The 19,534-nt window shown below is 38.7% G+C and overlaps 1 protein-coding gene across 1 annotated transcript in view; it reads right to left on the bottom strand.

The window, feature by feature from the left end:
- STK31 (serine/threonine kinase 31) overlaps nucleotides 1-19,534 on the bottom strand; it is a gene marked incomplete at both ends in the record, with an annotated part of 34,811 nt that overhangs the window by 12,641 nt on the left and 2,636 nt on the right. The window contains 11 exons of the mRNA XM_082755338.1: nucleotides 1,212-1,343; nucleotides 1,818-1,937; nucleotides 2,952-3,068; nucleotides 4,639-4,818; nucleotides 7,433-7,555; nucleotides 12,227-12,386; nucleotides 13,176-13,291; nucleotides 15,138-15,348; nucleotides 16,855-17,210; nucleotides 18,509-18,667; nucleotides 19,348-19,422. Coding sequence (XP_082611464.1) covers nucleotides 1,212-1,343; nucleotides 1,818-1,937; nucleotides 2,952-3,068; nucleotides 4,639-4,818; nucleotides 7,433-7,555; nucleotides 12,227-12,386; nucleotides 13,176-13,291; nucleotides 15,138-15,348; nucleotides 16,855-17,210; nucleotides 18,509-18,667; nucleotides 19,348-19,422 — 1,749 coding nt within the window. The remainder of the gene's footprint in view (nucleotides 1-1,211; nucleotides 1,344-1,817; nucleotides 1,938-2,951; nucleotides 3,069-4,638; nucleotides 4,819-7,432; nucleotides 7,556-12,226; nucleotides 12,387-13,175; nucleotides 13,292-15,137; nucleotides 15,349-16,854; nucleotides 17,211-18,508; nucleotides 18,668-19,347; nucleotides 19,423-19,534) is intronic.

The raw sequence follows: 19,534 nt of genomic DNA, 5'->3' as shown, positions 1-19,534 counted from the left end.
AGTTCTGGAGTCAAATGCATTCTGAAGGTTCAGTCTCCATCCTGGAAACCTAAGAGATTCCCCTATAACCTGACCACAGGGAAGGGTGCACCATTTATTTACATAACAGACGAAATGTTCCCTTTGCCTACTCGTTTCTTAAGTCAAAGAGCTTGAGCTTTTTTTTTTTTGTTTAAAAAAAATTACCTGACCCCACATAATCATAACAGAAATATTGTTCACCTACCAGCAAAGCTAGGTTCCTTAATTCATTCACTTTTTTCTTCCCTAAGTGGGCATTCACCTCACGCCACCCCATTTATCAAGAATCCTTTTACCAGTGGCTTTCATCAATGTCCCTCATTTTACATCCTTCTTGGGAGATCACTGTCCCTTTACAATGCTTACAAAGACACACATGCAGGTTTTCTTTCCTTAAGCATCTCCAGAGCAATTAATGTGCAATCTATGCATCTGTGCCAGCATCAGTGCTGTTTATTTGATTTAGAGGCAACTTTTACATTCTTTCAACTTTTTTAGGGGGAACCCTAAAAATTGGAACAGACATTGACTTCTGCCTCCAAAAGGGAAGTACACATTATGAACAAAGTGGATATGGCTCATAGGAAAAGGTTTGCAGGTTAAGGTAGAAGTCTAATTTACTTGCTGTTACACAGTTGAACAGAAGAGGTAAGGCAGACCAACTCCAGCAAAGCAAGCACTATGCACACAAATACCACCCTTCAGACTGATCGGTGTAAGAGGCATTGCAGAAAAAGTAAATCACACAACCAGCAGGGTGAAAACGGCAGGACCAGACTATGCAGTACTGAGCAGTGACAGCCACCAGAGGGACCCCTTCCCTTTCCTTCCCAGAAGGGCTCCTTCCAGAGCTGTCTCAGACTGCACAGCAGCTGCATTTTGTGAAGGATTTCCCATGATTTTTAAGATAGTGTTACCTAACTGCAGTTCCCAGCTTGACATGAAGGAAATGCAGGTATTTAGCTCCTCACACAGCTAGTTAAAAGCATCGGTAGTGTGGCTAGGGACTGAAAAAACGTCTACATAAAGTTAAAAACAAATTCATGTAAAGCAACTAAGTCTTGACTGAAGGGACACGAAAAACGTATCTTTGAAGTACAGAAGGTACAAACTGTTCAATGTAGTTACCACTGATTTGGTTTACATTCCTAAATGAATCTGAAATAACAAAACCTGTAATGTTTTCATACTTCCTCAAGGTTGTTCTTTTCAGCCAGTTTCCATCTTAAATTGGCCTTCAAGCTTTTCACAGTTTTCTTAATTGATAGTAAGTTGTCAATATTAGGACTTTTATTCAGCCATTCCTCAGCTTGTTTTTTGAACTAGGAAGAAAACAGAAAAACATTCAAGCATTCTGTTTTAATATGCTTTACTCCAATACATTAGAGAAACTGCCCTAAGCCTATCTGAATTCAGTTTTCAGGGTTTTTCCCCACAAAATAGTGTTTCATTTTACTGACATTAACAACCTCCTGGAAGACATTCTACTTAACCTGAGTTCCCTTAAGTTACATACTACAGATTTGCAGTGAATCCAGAGATTCCAGCTTTCATCATTAAGGGAAAAAAAAAAAAGAAAACCACACAAACACACCACGCTTTGCATTTAGCTGAAACAAAACCTTGTCTGAGGTAACACACAACTGCTATTCTCAAACTTTAACCCAACCAATCTCTCATCACCAACTTACACCTAGAATTTCCATTATAAAATTAAAGAGAAAAAACAAAATTTTAAAGTGTCAGAAAGTGCTACTAATACAGGTCAGCATGACATAAATAAGGCATAAACCAACCTCAACGCTGGCCAAGTATCTGTTCTGTATGACAGTGATCAGATTCTGCTCTTCATGAACTTTATGCACAACTTTACTGTATGCACTCATAATTATTCCCTTCTCTGCCTCACCATGTTCCTAGATTGAATTATAGACACAAGAGCGATATTAAAGATTGAGTCATTCTCCATTCATACCAACAATGTTCCATTTGTAAAACCTTTACTGAGAAATTCCACTGTTACTGGAAAAACTTGTCTATCAGTTTTTCCTCTTCTTAAAGACGACTAAAGGAGAAATTAGTAAGTCTAAGAGTTCATCCAATACTTTTAGGAAAATAAAATTCATCAGCACTTCCATGCAGAGGATCCATTTCATATTCCACGTACTATGAAGGAGTTTTTTTCATTTAATGTTTCTGAAGATCGAACGGTTTAATAGATATGAAGCATCAAAGTAAGCAACCATTCTTGCAAAGGAGTCGCTGGTTCTGTTGCAGATAGCAGTCAGAAGCAGGATAAACTGTTGGTTTTCTGTTCTGTAGTTAAAGCACAAATTCAACATTTGCTGATCATTCTCTGGCACACAAGGGGCTCACTGCAGGGACAACGCAAATACCTCAAAGAGTCAGCAAAAGAGAACCGAGGAAACACTGAACAGGAAAGGTACACAACTGGAGAAAAAGTTACCACAAGCATCAGAAAAAGATTCCCAGTGAGGCAAAAACACTTGCTCCATGCAAAAAGATGTATAGCATTTTGTCACTAAGACTGGAAACAAAGTTTATCCATAAGCATCCACAAGATGCAACAGAAACTTACTTAGGTATACTTTCAGGGCAAGCACCAAAACTCAGAGCTGCTCAAAGAAATGTGAGCTTCTCTGTGCATACAGAGGGAAGCACCAGTTTTCTCAGTATCTCTTAGTTAACCAAGTTACAGAGTTGAGTTCCTGTAACCCCAAGCTGTCCTCTGCCTGTTGCCTAGAAAATGTTCTTTTCTCTGTAAGGAGCAACCTTAGTGACTTTTTAATCATACTTCCACAAAGAACAAAAATGCTGTTCTGTAGTGAACAAACTTGTCTGGTACGTTAAGTGAAGCCTGAAACTGAAATCAAAGATGTATAAAACATACAAAAATGCTTAGAACCTACTGTTAAGTCAGTCTTCAGTTCTTTGCAAATATTCAACTCAGCCTCTTTGAGAACTTCATCCACATTGACAGCTACTTCCTCGAAATCTGAAGATGTTTCTGATGACAGGTCAAAACACTTCAAAGAAAAAAAAACAGCCATGTAATTCGAAGTTAGAACTTAGCAAGAAGACATCAAGAGCAGGCAAAAAGAAGATACAAAGAACAAGCACTACTGGAAACCTAATCAGAATTTCTGTCAAATATCACCTTTAACTACCTGACACTTGAGTGATACAGCAATTTCTAGAACTAATGTAGCCATGATTCACTAAGCAAAGAGTTGAATTGTTCATGGAAAAGTTCAGGTTTGAAACAGGTAAATGAGTTCATCATGACATTAACAAACTTTAGTCACTTTTGTACTTCAGTCACTTGCATACATGCAAAGTAGCACTTTGAATTGCACACAGCAATCACGCAAACCCACCTGCACGTAAGTACGTTCTCCCAGTCTAATAACTGACATGATTATAAATATCTGCAAGTAATTCATAAGCATTATGCTGCACACAACATGCACCAAGCCTATGCTGCCACTGAACAGTATTTACCATGAGGTTAAGGCACACTGTTACTCATAACAACATCTGGCCACTGTAAATGGTCTGGGTACAACAAAATGCAAATATCTATTCACTACAAAATGGTAAAACACTGATGGATTATGCACAGTTCACACTGGCAGGAAGGTTACATTGATACTGTCTGAGGATGTTTACACATAACAGTGCAGCAGAAAATGCAATCAATGAAGCTGGGTCTGCAGGAATAAAGAAAGAGCAACTTACAGTCTTCTCAGTAAGATTAAGAGTTCAAAACTCAGCAAGAACACAGGTATTAAGCACAGAAGCAGAACAGCGAGAAAGTTACTTCCCAACTTTGCACCTTCTTTACAAACAGAGCTCAGCAATAACCCACTTCCACAGTTTACCACCTTTTAAGACAAATACCATGTGTAGACATACTAGCTCTACTGCCCCCAACTTTCTACAACTCAGATCAAAAGAGCCCCAGCATCTATGTGGTATTTCAGCAAACGTCATAGGAAACGCAATTAAAAGTGGGTAGTTTATTTGCATAAGTTCTCCACATTCAGTATTCCAAATGAGAAAAAAATTATATATTTGTCTGCAATCTGTATCTAAACTATTTTGAGTCAGATTGGCTTCTCCAATAACGTTAAGTCCTCATTTACAGTGCTCCTTCATCTCCTTTAACAGCATTTATGAACTAGCACCTTTTAAAATCTTAATAATTTCTATCCAAAGGCTACTTGAAGGGACTAATGAAAGTATTCCAGTCACATAAGGATTAGATAGAGTATAAGATATATTAGAGTTATAGTTGCATAAAAGCACTGATCTTTAGTCAAAAGACATCCTTTCACAGGCAAGCATAAACCCTCACTTGGTACCAGCTCACCGCAAAGGTATGCTAAGCACAGAGATAAATTAGCACTCTGTTCCTCAACACACACCTTCTCCCCCTGCAACAAGGCGCTGACATTTAGTTCCACTGCTCATATGCACAAGCTCCCTGCCAAAGGCAGCTGTCCCTACTAAGGACTATTGCACACAAGCTTAGTTAGATAAAACGTCATGCTTCATCTTTTTCCGTGACAGGAGAAGTGGACTTGCTTGACTTACCTTTAAGATACCACTGAACAAGTCAATGAGAATTTTCAAAGCAGCATCTGTATCATTTCTGATGTGAACAAACTCCTCCATTTCAGCACACTTCCATTTAAAGAACTGTTGAAACACCTCCTCAGAGTCATTCACTTCAGATACTTGACCATAAACCATCTCCAGAGAACCAGACAATTCCTGTGCATCAAAGCAAACAAAAACAGCAGGTTTGCAAAACAAAATAATTTTGCGGCAGTATTCTATAAATAAAAATCAAGATATTTAATGCAGAAAGACTTGGTACTACCTCCTGACATAACATTACTTATATTACAAAATCCTCTTCCTGCATTAATCGAAGTTTTTTTTATATTCCACTTTCCTTTCATATCCAGTGGCAGCACCTCTATTCAGAGAACATAATGCAGAAATGGATCTCACACTACAGTCTGATTCTCCCTCCAAAACCCAGAAAGGAAAAACACCACAAAAAGCTTAGCAGATCATATCATGTCATTCGTATTCTAGTCTCTTCTACCTTACGGGCTGGACTGTGAAATTATGCTCCTTAGGACAAAGAGCAAGAAGGGGTTCCGTTTATAATGCACCAGAAAGCTGCCTTCCATGCAACTGGGTAGGAAGTCTCATGCAGTCTCATGCTCAAAAATATCTGAGCTGCAGTATGCTTGCATACAACTTGCTATAGCTCAAGAGGCAAAATTCTTCCTACAAAAAGGGATTTGACTGGACCAACCTTTTTTTTTATTTATTTATTTTTTTAAATAATATGCCATGTCCTCCACGTTTACAAAAACTAGTCACACCAGAAGAGCACCTGCAAGTATTCCATCATACTGTCCTCAAGGAAAAGAGTCTTATAAGTTAAGTCCCATTTCCTCCCATTTATCTTCCACATAAACACACTTCCCTAAAGCATTAGTACCTTTATCAGCAAGATAACAAGTTACCATACAAAGACTGCTCCATGGTCCACAAGTACACAAACCAGCCTGCTAAGTGTGACAACTCAAAACAGGAGGAACAAGCTACTGTAGGCTTACTGTGCAGCAGAGGAAACACATGCTTGCAGGCAGCTAACATGGGACAGCTGACAACTGTTCAGCTCACACCCCAGCCTGCTTTGGAGTAACTTACATACATATCCATACCCTCAACCTTCCTCTTAACCATCGTAATATTACAAGTTGGAAATCAGGCAGCTAAACCCAACTGCATGTTCCAGCCCCAGTCAGTTGGATTCAGCTAGGACTGAAGCTTCTGGAGTTTGTCTGTAGTTCAGGCCAGCAATGGCTCTTACTAGAAAGCATAAAACCTAAGTCAGAAGAAATGTGTGATGGGCTGGGTTTGCAGTGCACAACCTCAGTGAGACAGGCATTAGTTCCCAAGCTCCTGTTGTTCTGAGATGCACTGAAAAATATTCTTTTCTCCAGGACAGTGCAAGTGTGACCTCTTAAGCTCTGAAACACGGCAACCGAGGTTCTCACTGATTTTTGCCAAAGAGGTTCGTTTGGGAAAGCTATTCTGATCATCTAGCTTCTACTACAGGGTAAGACCTTTAAGCTAAAGCACAAAGCCCATTTAACACACACAGACACATTTCAGTACCCCTTCAAGTATTTAAGAAATATGTATTATATTACAATTTCACTGCAGTACAATTATCCAGAGAATGTTTAATGTCTACCACCTAGTGGATTAGCACAGCATAACCTTTAAACACACACTAAACACAAACCAGTTTTCCTGTTTGGAGAAGCAGGATCTACACAGGGTCTCCAGTGACAGAAAGCCATGAAATGCTATTCATCTAAACTCTAATTAGATGCTCATCTGCATATCAGACTAGCACCAAAAATAAATGCATCAAAACATACTTGAATGGTGTTTAAAAATAATTCCACACTTTACTTCTATTAATACTGCTCCAACCTTACACAACTCTGCGTGCTGCCTGTAACTGGGGTGTTTTTCATAGGAACCCAATCTTGTACAGGCGTAGGAGAGTAAGCCTCCAGAATTTGTACAGACAAGCTGTTGAAACCATTGCTAACCTTTTTCCCTCTCCAAAAACGCTTGCACAATCAAAATAAAAGCAAGCAGTATTTCTGAAGTTTAAAAGAAGAAAATAACGTATTTCTAACAAAAAAGCCCAGAAACACCAGTTTGATAATCCTACCATTGGTAAGACTAATTTTGAAGAGTTCCTACTGCATCTACAGAGCCTATCTCCTCATTTACTCCCCCACTTTCTGTTGTTGGGTTCACTTGTAGAGAGAAGGGGAGGAGGAGAGAAGAGAGGGAGAGATAAGAAGACTCCCAGTATTGACGTGACATTCTGTACTGCTTAACAAGCCTCCTAGACAAAAAACGCTTTAACCACTCTGCACTTTGCCATACTAGCCCAAACTACACAGCCAACTTAACAGAGAGATCTAGGATAGCATATAACCCAATCATGAAAGGCACTGACTTGTTAATTGTAGGTTCTCTCTAGTGCTCGCCTTCTAAGTTTTCTGTGCCTTGTGAATTTGTTAGTCACCAAATACAGTACAGTAAGAGAAAACTCTTGCTCAAACCCAAGATAATTTGCTTCAGAAACAAAACATCCCAAAGACCACGATCACAAATTATACTGAGAACGACAGGTGTCAGATGTACAACTTACCTCAGAAGTGTAACCTAAAGCTTCACCTCCTGCTGTTGAGGTCCCTAACTACAAAGCATGTAACATTTAAGAAACATCTCCAAAGATTCCCAGTTTTTCAGAATCAGTAAAAAGCTTCTGCCCTACCTGCAACATTTTTGAGCGCTCAGAGAGGAACAGCTGATCCACTTCTGAAATAAATTCATTAACTGCAGAATACAGCTTCTGTTGCACCTCATTTCTCCTGATAATCAATTCATCTCTTTCATCCTATGCAGAAGGAAAAGCGAATGAGCACCTCACACCCAAATCCCCCCTACACAGAGTGACAGAAAAAAGTGGTAACCCCGCAAAATATATGTAATACACAACTGATGAGAATGAATGAAAAAAATAATTTCATTTTGACATCTACTCTAACAAAATATATAATATAAATATAATGCATCTGTAACATAAGTACATATACACAAGCAGGTTCAGTTTTTGATTTTATTTTATCCCATGAAAGCTTAGAAGATGACTAAATCGAGAGTTTGTAAGTATCCAGAGAAGAGACTAGAAACATTTTTGTCAGTAACAGACAACTGAATTAGATCCAATGGTTGGTAAATGAAAGATAGACATTAGAGAAAGACAGTGAATAGCTATGAATAAAAACTCAGGTTGCAGCATACACCATTTTAAAACATAAAACCCAGACTAGCAATTGAGCAGATATTATTCAGCCAGACAATAACAGACTAAATAACAAAAATCAGTGAATTAAGTTCTACTATATAAGTTAAACACAAAGCATTGCTTCTGCAGTTAAAATTAAAAAAAAAAATAAAAAAAAAAAGAAAGAAAAGCAAAGAATAAAAAGGCAGAACAACAATGATTATTTAATAGGTACTTCTGCGTTTTCTGGACATCTCTGGTAACCAAAAGCACACACAGTTTTTACAGACTTCTTGCTGTTTTACGTATGTAAAACATGAGCTAGCTTGAGAAAGAATATTTAACACACTGCATAAAAAAATGTGTAAGGACGCCTGCCAAAAAGAACACTTTCCAAGACAAATTTCTGCAAAATATTGCTTCAAAAACTACAGCAATAAAGACTTAAGTGCAGTAAAAGACTTAACCAACCAACCAAATTCCAAGTAATACTAGTCCAACACTAAGGAAATTCAACGTTCTACAAAGGAGAGAATGACACTTCATGAAGTCAGGACACAGCTCAAGAACCACAGGACAAGTCTCCTTCCTCTGCATGCCATTTAAGTGGGTACACACAACAGTTGATGCCTCAGGAAACACCTGCTACATAACTTCAGAAAGCATTAAGTATTTTAAAAGCATTTTACATTTATAGAAGTATTTTGCAAAGACTTAAGCTCATGGCAATAGTAGACAGTAGAATTAAAACTCCTTTAGAAGGATGAAGATTTCTCAAACTACACCTAGAAAATTTACTCGTGTCTCAGTCTCATACCCCTCAACAAACCCCTCAACAAACGAGCAACAACAAACAAACCACCACCACCCAACCACCAGACCCAGTCATGCCAGATGCCCATCTACCTTTCCATCTTGTTTCAGAGAGCTCCAGCAATGGGGTTATTACAAAAGACTGTAAAAGGAGGATATGCATAGTGCAGTCACCTCATCAATGCTTTCTTGCTTTAATGGCCTCAAGATAAAGATACACCCCCTTCCACAGACACTTTCTAATCTGCTTTTTGAGCCTATTTCTACTTTTGACCTCAGTTTTTGGCTTTCTTTAGTGCAAATTACTACTTTGCAGTATACGAAATAGTTAAAAATAGCTCTTGCATCAGCAACCTCATTAATTGCTCCCCAACATTTTCTTTTTAATGTAACAACTAAATAATAAATATATTATTATATGTATACTACAGTCTTCAATAAAACAAATCTTGAATCAGCTTCTAGTTCTAAACCATAAATTAAGCAACACTCCATAAAATACTGCAATTCTGAACATACAGTGTTTGTGTTACATATATACACTGAGTTATCCGCCTACATTACGATCAGGGCAACTTCAATCATTTGTGTTTCTTCATCTGTAAAGCTGCCATCCTGCCAGTAAAATTTTGTAAGAGAGCTGGTTAAATGATCAGCACCAATATCCCTCCCATTTGAGTACGGATCCTTCCTACACTGAGCACAGAATTTACATCGAATTCTATGATTATTTTTTGAAACATTTTAAAGTACTTTCTCTCCAGAAGAACGACCTTCGTTATTTTTACAAAAACCATGCGCAAGGACCACCTCAGTTCACTGATTATCTTTTTATGTTTCTAAGACATCCATTCATTACATTAACACCTTATTCAGGAAGGAACCATTCAATCACCCATCTTCAGTTGGGGCAGCATCCAGACATGAAATTAATTAAATTAATTCAAAAAATTCTTCATTAAAGAAATGAATAAAAATATAAAAAAAGAATAAAACACAAGAATACCACCACTACACATTTCAATGATTTAAAAAAAATGTGAGTAGTAATCAAGTTAAACCAGCACTAACAAACTATGAAACCCCAGAAAATGAATATTGAAATGCCATTTTCTCTACATTCAAATTCTGTTGGGTTTACTCCCCTGCAGTATCGTTTAAGATGTATTACATTTATCCTAAAGCAAGACATTTGCTCTTAAGAGCTTACAAACAAATGAGACTTGGGATAAGGAGAGAGGGAGGTTTAAGGAACAGCACGATGCTTATGCACCGAAGAGCAAGATTTAACTTTGCAAAGTCAATTTTGACAGATAAATTGACAGATTAAACAGAGTTAAAACAGACTGTTATAGTTTAATAGGCAGCTATTTCACCCATCTGTTTGGGTTCACTGGGCTTCCTGTACACAGGGTATCTCATTATCTCATTTCAACTAAGCAGGAAACAAAGTTAGCACAACCAAATATGTTGATGTCATAATCAAAAATATGTTATCCTACCTCTAGCCAACATAATTTAAGAAGGGATGACAAGCAGAATAGCAAGCACACCGTTTTACCACGTGCATCTTGGACATTTCTTGTATTTGGAAATACCGCAACAAAGACTCTAGCACGTTACAGCACATAAAATACATTTTAAACTAAAAATGATTCTCATGGGGAGAAAAAACACCACCTAGAGCGTATGATAAAAACAGGACAATATTGGTAGCACAAGATACTCTCTTATTTCAGATTCATTACCCTAGCTTTAGCAGGATGCCACCAAAGCTCGTATTATGCACACTTCACCTCCCAAAACCTTCAGAATACCTGAGACAAGTTCGGCAAGACCCTTGAAACATCCTGCTTCCAGCTACTACCAATCCATCTTTAAAGAATAAATTAATTCTTCAGGGAGATTTGCACTTAAGCACACTTCCCCATTTGCAAATACTTTATGGTTCTTGGGCACTCTGGGGGATACCTGACACTTAGTAGAATTCCTGTCTTCTCTACATTTCCCAATTTAAAGTAGTTGTCATGGTAGTGTCACAACTTTCCCTCTTCAGACAGCATGAATTTTCAAAAACCATGGCACGCTCTTTAAAAGTCATAAGATTTTGTGCTGCCATTCATTTACGCTTTAGTTTAGGCAAGCAAGAACAATGTCAGAAGTGGAGGAAGGGGTTCATTTCTTAACAAAATCGGGCCATGTGAGGTCACACCTCACCAACACAAACACATGGCTGAAGAAACACGTGGAAAAGCATAGTGCTGCCTTTCCATAGTATTTCAACTATTTTAACAGTGTAACACACTATCATGCGTCCTACAGACATAACTTCACTGTTAGCCACCTTTCACAACTAAAGGGGATGGCAGTATCAAGATAGTCTAACATGCTCCAACAAATTTGTCCATCAGAAAAACCTCAAGCACTCTTCAAGAATTAGATCTCTTTTCATGTTTCTCATAGAAGAACACTATTTGCCGGGGCTGTCAACTCAAAGAAGAAAAAAGGAAAAAAAATGGTTATTCTTCTATACATTACTGGCCTATACAAGGCAAGGCCAAAATGTCATGTGTGTATTAACAGCTTAACATTGTCGTGTTTTATATCTCAGGTTTTAGTAAATAAAAGAACCAGTTTTCACCTACAGCAACTGAACATGTCATGCTACCCATGTTTTAATACATTTCCCTGCAAAAACAACAAAAACAGAACTTATTTCAGATCTCCACGTGGCTTATTATTTTTTAGTCTATTTCACGAGGTATTAAATTCAGCGCAATGCAGCAATTCCTCTTAAGCAGATATGTTTAAAAGGATTTAGGTTATAGGTGAAAATACTCATAGGTATTTGCTGTCATCTTCCCTCTGCATAGCTACCTTCCCCTCCCTGCCTTACCACAATGCAGGCGACCCTCCTGTTCTCAAAAGCAGCACCTCCTTACATGAGGGACACAATACATAAGCTTTTTTTTTTTTTTTTTTTTTTTAAATCATCACAGCTATTTCTACGTACCCCGGCAGGCTTGTGGTGACTGCTGCTGCTGCAAAGCTACGCTAGATGGCATCTTTCCCCTGTACAAGCCAATACAACTGCCGTTTGCATACTGCTCTCCCTGCACATCTCCATGGGAGGGAAGCATATACTAGTGTAGCAGCATGCTGCTTTACGAAAGGTTTTAAGGATACACCAGCTGCACAGCAAAAGTGTTTAACTATTACAGAAAATAAACCCTTTAGCCACCATGCTCTGATGTCCTTATAAAAATCGTGAGTGCCAAAAAGTCTGCATTTACCAGAAAAATAACACTCCATAAACATAGCGGCTATGACAAAGGTAGCAAAGCTCTGATGTTACCTGGCAGAGGTTTCCATTCTGTGCTCATATCAAGCTACACTTACAAGATTAAAACACTCTGTAAACAGCTATTGAACTACTGTGCTTGTGACAAAAAAATAATTCCAACCTACCACGTTTTGGCATAACTGAATCATCTCTTGAGCCAAGTCATACTCTGTCCAAAGCTTCTGCAATTTTTCCAGGGAACACGGAACAGTGAGACATCCTTCTGTAACCACTTTTATGGCTTGTGAAAGCTGCTCCCCGAAACCAGCATTCTTTTTTGCGTGCCTAAATAGTAAGGAAGAAACAGCATCATACCCAGAGAATACTTTTTCCCCAGAACTCAAGCATTTTAAAAATCAATGCTATTTAGACCTCTTCAACATAAGGATCTTGAGATAGCACCTGCCATGTTAACCTAGTTTCTTCCACAAGGCAGTAGCAGCAAGTTGACTCACTCAGCTGTTAAATCCCTTTTTGAGGAAGGAGGAAGTACCAAGAACATATTCATTATATCTCAGTATTAACGTGACTGTATATGGAAATTCTCTCTTGCTCTTAATTTCTCTTCTGTCTCATTTCTTCCCCTAGTAATTTCTTCATTCATCTGTCACAAACATATAAACCAATGTATATTATATATAGTCCTTCTTAAAGGACTTCTTAAACCTTCTTAAACGTTTTGTCCCTTCTTTTACAGCTTGAGGGGCAATTTTGGCTACCCAGTGAGACACCTCTATCAGCAAGACAGAAACCTAAAGGGACTTGTGACTGCCCAGGTACTTTGAACAATTAGCTGCATTTACTAAGGAGCATTTTCCTTTAAGATGGAATAGAAAGATCTACCAGCCATGGCAAAGAACCAGAAGTTAACTAAGTCATCTGATGAGCAGTCAGAAGCAGGCAACACAAATCCCAATGTGACAAAAATCTTAGGTTTCAGCCTTGGTCTCGGGAAAGGGTATTTTCCCAAGCTCTGTATAAAACATGGCTTTAGTACCTGGGAAACTAAAAGCATGCTTTCAAGAGATAAACAGGGCAGTGACAAAATGTACTATTTTAGAAACAAATACATACCTAATTTCTTTCAATACTTTCACATTAGCAGCCAAATTTCTCATTTTTGTTCCAATGTAATTACGTAAGGTTTCCTCAAAACATTCAGCAGTTTGCCTGGACGCTTCCTTCTCCCCCTGAATCATTCATTGATTTTGGAGCAATGTTTCAGAAAAAGAGAGTCAGCTGAGGTTACTAATATGCAGACCATAATTTAGACTTCAAAAAAAAAGTTTAAAAACAAAGACACATACATTTTTGAAACACTAACAAAAACGCTAGAAAGACACAAACGAGGGAGACTTCATTTTTTTTTAATAGCTTCTTACAGGCTGATGGTTCATTTTCTTCCTTTTGTTTTAGTAGTGATGTGTTTAAGCGTGTTTCTTCAATTGCTCCCTATTTGCTAGCAACTTTTCAGACAGTAAGGAATTGTTTTGAACGCAGAGGTATTTTTCAGAAAGGCAAGTTTAGGGAAGTCAAGTTCAGGACCACATTCAACTCCTTACTGTCATAATCACACCTCAAAATAGTGCAGAAATAACTCTTGCTGTATGTACAACCACCGCGACCTTCCCATAAAGAATTTTCTCAGAACAAAAAGGTAAAAGCAAGAAAAACCCCACTAGGCTGTATTCCCCAAAGGACTGCCTAAAGTTAAAAGTGCTTGCTCTCATACTACCAAAAAGTTCTTATAAACCCCATTTTTAATAGTAAAGATTATTTCATTATTTAAGACAAAAAAACACATGACCACCCCCACACAGAAAGACTTAAATAGTTTTGTATTTACTGATGAGCACTTGAAGTCTCATGACAGTAGAGCATTTTTGAAGTACCCCTCAAAGTAGCGACTATCTCTTCTAAAACACATTATTGCCTACTTCAGTGTTTTTATCAGGGACCAAAGATTGTCAGAACGTACACAAATTTTCATTTCAGATCAGCTCACCTGCAGTCAGCACCAAGAAGTAACTAAACCGTGTGGGAAGCAACTTAAAAAAAAATAATCAGGATATATAAAGTAAATGCTTTATAAGAATTCTTTTTTATAAGAATTTATAAGAATTCTTTTTAAGAATCCATTGAATTCAAGTAACTTTTCTTCGCTGCAGACCCATATTCTATTGTTTGTAAATTTAGTGTTAAGAGCAATACACAAGCACATTAACTTTAGTTGATGAATCTGCACTGTAATAGCTCAGGCAGTGTATGGAGAAACACGGGTATTCTAGGCAGAGGTAACTGAGTAGCAAAGCTGGTTGTGAGTAGTTTTATTACCCCAAGAAAAAATAGGAAAGAGCTATGAGCAATCTCAGGCTTGGGGTTGTCAAATGTATTGGTGAAATGGCAGATTTTCCTCTCTTATCTGTACAGGTTAAGAATTTGGAGATTTTTCTCAACTCAAACAAGAGCAACATCCTTTCACACAATCTCTTCTCTCTACTGCCTTTTATCACACGCAGAATTTTTAAGCCTACTGGTAACTAAGTACTGGGCTTCTCACATAGTATTAAGCAGGAACTTCCTCTGGAAGAAACATAATTATGTGGTATCTGCATCTTTTCTATTCAGCAGCAATGAAGGAAACAAACATTTTTATCCAGTCCTAAAATTCAACAGCTGCAATGATTCTGTGATACTTTGGAATTTTCAGCCCAACATCCAGAAAGTTGTTTTAGCCTTTAAGTGATGAAAAAAGGTGTGGACAACATTATAAACAAAGCATGTTTTTCATCACAAAGTGCAAAACCCCAAGCTCAAATTGAACACCCAGATCCAAAGCAGCAAGTGCAGCAGCAAGTGCAGCAACAAGCTGGTTCACACACCAAGGCAGGGCAGCCTGGACTGCCACACAGGTGGTAACACATCACCAGCATCTCCCTGCACCAGCAGGAGCTGAGTCTTTGGTCAACCAGTCAGTCCTGTTGGATTCCACACAGCAGTATGAAGAAACCACATCTGCAACCAGGAAAGAAGCACCTTCTTTGCAATTCCACATACCTGAAGTTCACCTTTCAGCTGCTCAACTTTCAGCTCTAGTTCCTTCTGCCTCCTCAAGAGATTTACATTCTCCTTTCTGAGAGCTTCTTTATCCACTTGAAGCTTTGCAATCTCTTCAGCCAGCTTCTGATCTGGTCTTACTTGTGCCAAACTTCTGTTAGGCACTGGGGCTGAAGCTAGCATTTTTTCCCTTTAAAGAAATTAAGAGAAATTAAAAATAAGAGAAATTAAAAATAATCCACCATGATGTGCATTCTTTCATGCTACAGTAGTTTCAGTAACTACAGAACACCACAAAAAGACTAGAAAAGCATCTACACAGTTACTCTTTAATTCTTTACCAATTCTCCACTCTTATTCTCTTATAAGAGTGGAGACTGTTATAAACTAACAGCATGCACACATCATTTGAAGACAATCCTTATGTTTTCATATCACTAAATCAGATCTCTTTCCCATCCAAAAACTGGATTACAGTACCACACTGCAGACCCAGAAAAGCCAGTGTCCAGCGTAATTCAAGTCTTCTCCCTACTTTTGCCTCTTTTTAATAAAAGGATTTGGAGAATACCTAACTCAGGCCAGATTAGAGTATCCAAGCATTCATAATGAGGCATTTTACAATGGACTCGGGACTTTTTGGAAGAGCACATCATTTCATATTTGTTAATGGCACAGACTTGCCTAAGTCATCTAATTGTAACACAGATTGGAATACTATGCTAGTATGTGGAAGGGCATGCCCTCAGGAGCTTCATTAAAATGTCTGAGAAGCTCAGATTATGGAACATAACCCTTTTTTTTTTTTTTTTTTTAGGGGGAGGTGGCTGGAGGGGGAATGCTGTGGGGTGGTTTTTTGGAAGAACATTACTTCTTACATCATCGCACCTCTCTGAATGCCAAGCACCATCTTTTCCACCCACAAACGTCTTCCTCAGCAGCCTGTTGCCATGACAACCCTAGCAACTGTAGGACAAGTTTATTTTAAAAGATTTCCGACAACTGAACTGCCAACTTACCACTACCTCTTATCAACGTAATTACAAGTTGCAGAGACATCACTATCCCCTAACGCTTACTTTCGGACTGCAATTGCTGGCTTTATTTCTCATAAGCACACACTGTTAACACTCCTACACAAATAAATAACCAAAATATGTTTGTCCTGCTAGGTGAATGTACTTTTATGTTACACATTTATGTAAAATGAGTTTTTAATATGAGTAAATAAACAGGGAATAGCTACCAGGAGTCTCAAGGACAAGCGCGTGGAAATTACACGCATGCATAAACAAACATCACTGCCTATAACTGAGGCCTGATATCTTGCAACCTTCACTTCCAACTGAGGTTCACTGCATCTCCTTCTCTGTTTAATAGCTGCTACCCCTTCCTTCTTTCTCAAAATCCCATGTTAAGATATACTAGAGAAATCTCCCTGGAAAACAAATGAGGAAGAACGAGCTATCCAACACGCAACAACACGAACAGCTTCTCTGCGGACTGATGCCCTAATTACAGCCACCACACAGACTTGCATGTACTTCCCTTCCACTCAGTACCACTACTAGTAGATGCTGGAGTGACAGAAAATGAACCTTGCACATTAGATGCTCATTTTCCCCTCCGTCTTCACATCTACACACACCCAGCAACCAAGCTCATAAGGCCACTCACACAAACCCCACGGCCTTACTTTGTGACAACCATACGGTTCCCAGCAGCGTTCTCACTCCTTGTGCTGGCAGACACAGGGTCAAAGAGCCCACTTGGACGGCTGCTCTGCGCACGACCAGGCCTGTTCACCCACAGGGGAACTGGGACTTTTATCTTCTGATGTTGGTTTTGCATAGCATCGACTTCTCTCCGTTCCTCATCTTCAGCATTTCCTGGAGATCTGCATTTTTCAGCAAACCCTGCCTTGGCCACTTCTTCTCCAATGTCTATTTTCTCACATTCTGCCTGGACAATGATGATACCATCCTTCTGCTTGACCTTCTCTCGTACTTTTATTTCTTTTTCGAAAACTAGGCTGCCCAAGAACTTCTTCCCCTGTAAAATAGAGTATGTTGATGTTGTGTACTCATCATTCTAAATACTTGTAGTTGAAATCAGCTATATTTCTTCTATGAAAGAAAAAAAAAGAGGCATGTTTAAGACCAAAGCCCAAAAAGCAGAACAAAATAAAGCTTCCTGTGCTTAACACGTTTATTCTGAAACAATGGTGCATCCCTACAACGACTGTCTCTGATCTGATTTCTGCCAATGTCAGACTGGACATCAACAGCAAAACTCCCTCAGCATTCAACTCCAAAGAATTCAGCATCATTTATAGGTGACGAGTCCAAAGACCCACCAACTCTCAAGGGAAGTTGGCAACATAGGGTTATTCAAGTCTTTTAAAGGATACAAGACCATAAAAATTAACGTGGAAAGATATTTGAATTACATTGTTTAACAGCCTTTCAATACACGGTCCAGAGGCTGGAAGAGACGAAAGCAACAAGTAAATTATTATGTGCACCTACCTTCTTGAAATCTACCTTACTGAAACCACTCATTCAGAGATCAGGAAATGCCAGAATTGAAGCTGTCATTTTCATCAGTAATAACAAAGCACAGCAGCTTTGAAAGACTGGGGAATACACTCAAGACCTTCAAACGGCATCTGACAGAAAGTTAGCTTTTTACCAAGAGGGTTTTTCCCTTCTGCTCAACTACTTCTGAACACATGCTGGTTTTGCTTAAAATTAAGAAGGGAAGAGGCTGGAGGCAGGAAAGGGGCATAATTTCAAACAACACTGAGCTAACAAAGAAAGTTTTACCTCAGGTAACAAGAACATGTGAAAAACATGGAAGCAATAACAGATTTCCACCTGCACAGGGATATGACAAGGCAAGCAGGCCAGCCGGTCCAGCTCTTCTGGCAACTGCTGCTCTCAAGTCACCAGCTGGTGAAGCGTGGGCAGTACCAGCAACAAGCCTGAAAAAGCGTAACTTCAACACTGGAAAATGAGCGGTGACCAGGAAAAGGAGACCATCGCTAGTAAAACTAGACCAAGGGTGTTGAGCTTTTATCAGTTCTGTTGGCATCAGCTCCTGAGCCTGCAAAACTGTAAAAGCATATTCTAAAGCCACCTCCCAGCACATTCTGAACTGATTTTTAACAAAACACTTTTCGTTTTTGGAATACGATCAGGGCAAGAGATCAGGCAATGCTTCACAGCATGCCCTGCTATCATGATTAAACCCCTGTCTCTTCAAGAACTCCTCCTGGTGACAGCATGCTGGTATCTGGCATCATCTATTACAAGGCACATCATCTTAATGCTTCAAAATCTGTCACTCACCTGGTCAAATGTGTTTAAGTTCTGGTCAGCTGGTATCCGCAGTCCCCACAGCCTGTACTTCTTGGCAACACTTGGACATTGTAAGTTTGCTGGGATTTCAACTATTTCTGATCTATTAAGAACCTCTGAATTTCCATAGTCAATGTATAATACCTGACACTGCAACAATATAAAATGTAAATAAGCAGAGGCTACAACATGAACCTCCTACAGAAATGTGTGGTGAAAGCTAAAATATAAGCATTTTAACAACCGTGCACAATGCAAGTACTACATTTGAGGCAGAGACCAGAACCCTCTATACTAAGCCTAGCATACCCTTCAGAGAAAGGGAAAGAAGTCAGAAAGAACACACAACTTGGCATCTGCCTAAAAACAAAATCTTTCAGGCAATCTAATGTTTGCAAACCAACCGGCGTGTTCAGGAATTATCATTTTAAATAGGAACTATTAGCCGTCTGTGTCAGTCACCTGAAACTGATGAGCAACCCTTTCAGTGCATTTGCATCAGTGCTAACATGTCACACAAAGACTGCCATTTTCACATCTCAGAAGTCTGAAATTAAATAGCATTGCTTAACAACATTAACTATCACTTGTGAATCTTTTTCAAGACATACAAATGGCACTTTGCAACTATGTCACATTTTGTCAGTCCTCCCATCAGCAACTTCCAGAACTACAGGTCACTTTAATCTGTATCATACGTGCATATTCACTGTTTTTAAAATTTACTCAGACAGCAAGGTTAAAACAAACAGGGATGAGTTGCATTTATTTCCATCCTCCTGCATGGAGACCTGATAAATAAGTAAGGACAGCAAAAATATATTTCCTGCCTTTTCATTGTTGATCACTTGCTGTACCATACATCTGTACCAACATCTGTCTTCAGAAAAACACCCACCATAAATCTGAAAATAAGGAAAAAAAGATCAGGAATTGCATTCTGAAAACATAAGCATACCTCAAGTTGATATTCATAATACATTACAAATCTCGTTTTCACACGTCTAAAATTCCCCC

Source organism: Aythya marila, assembly GCF_965140915.1.
Source record: "Aythya marila genome assembly, chromosome: 2".
NCBI classification, from domain to species: domain Eukaryota; kingdom Metazoa; phylum Chordata; class Aves; order Anseriformes; family Anatidae; genus Aythya; species Aythya marila.
The sequence above is the reverse complement of the archived record's forward strand: the minus strand, read 5'-3'. Positions and strand labels throughout refer to the sequence as shown.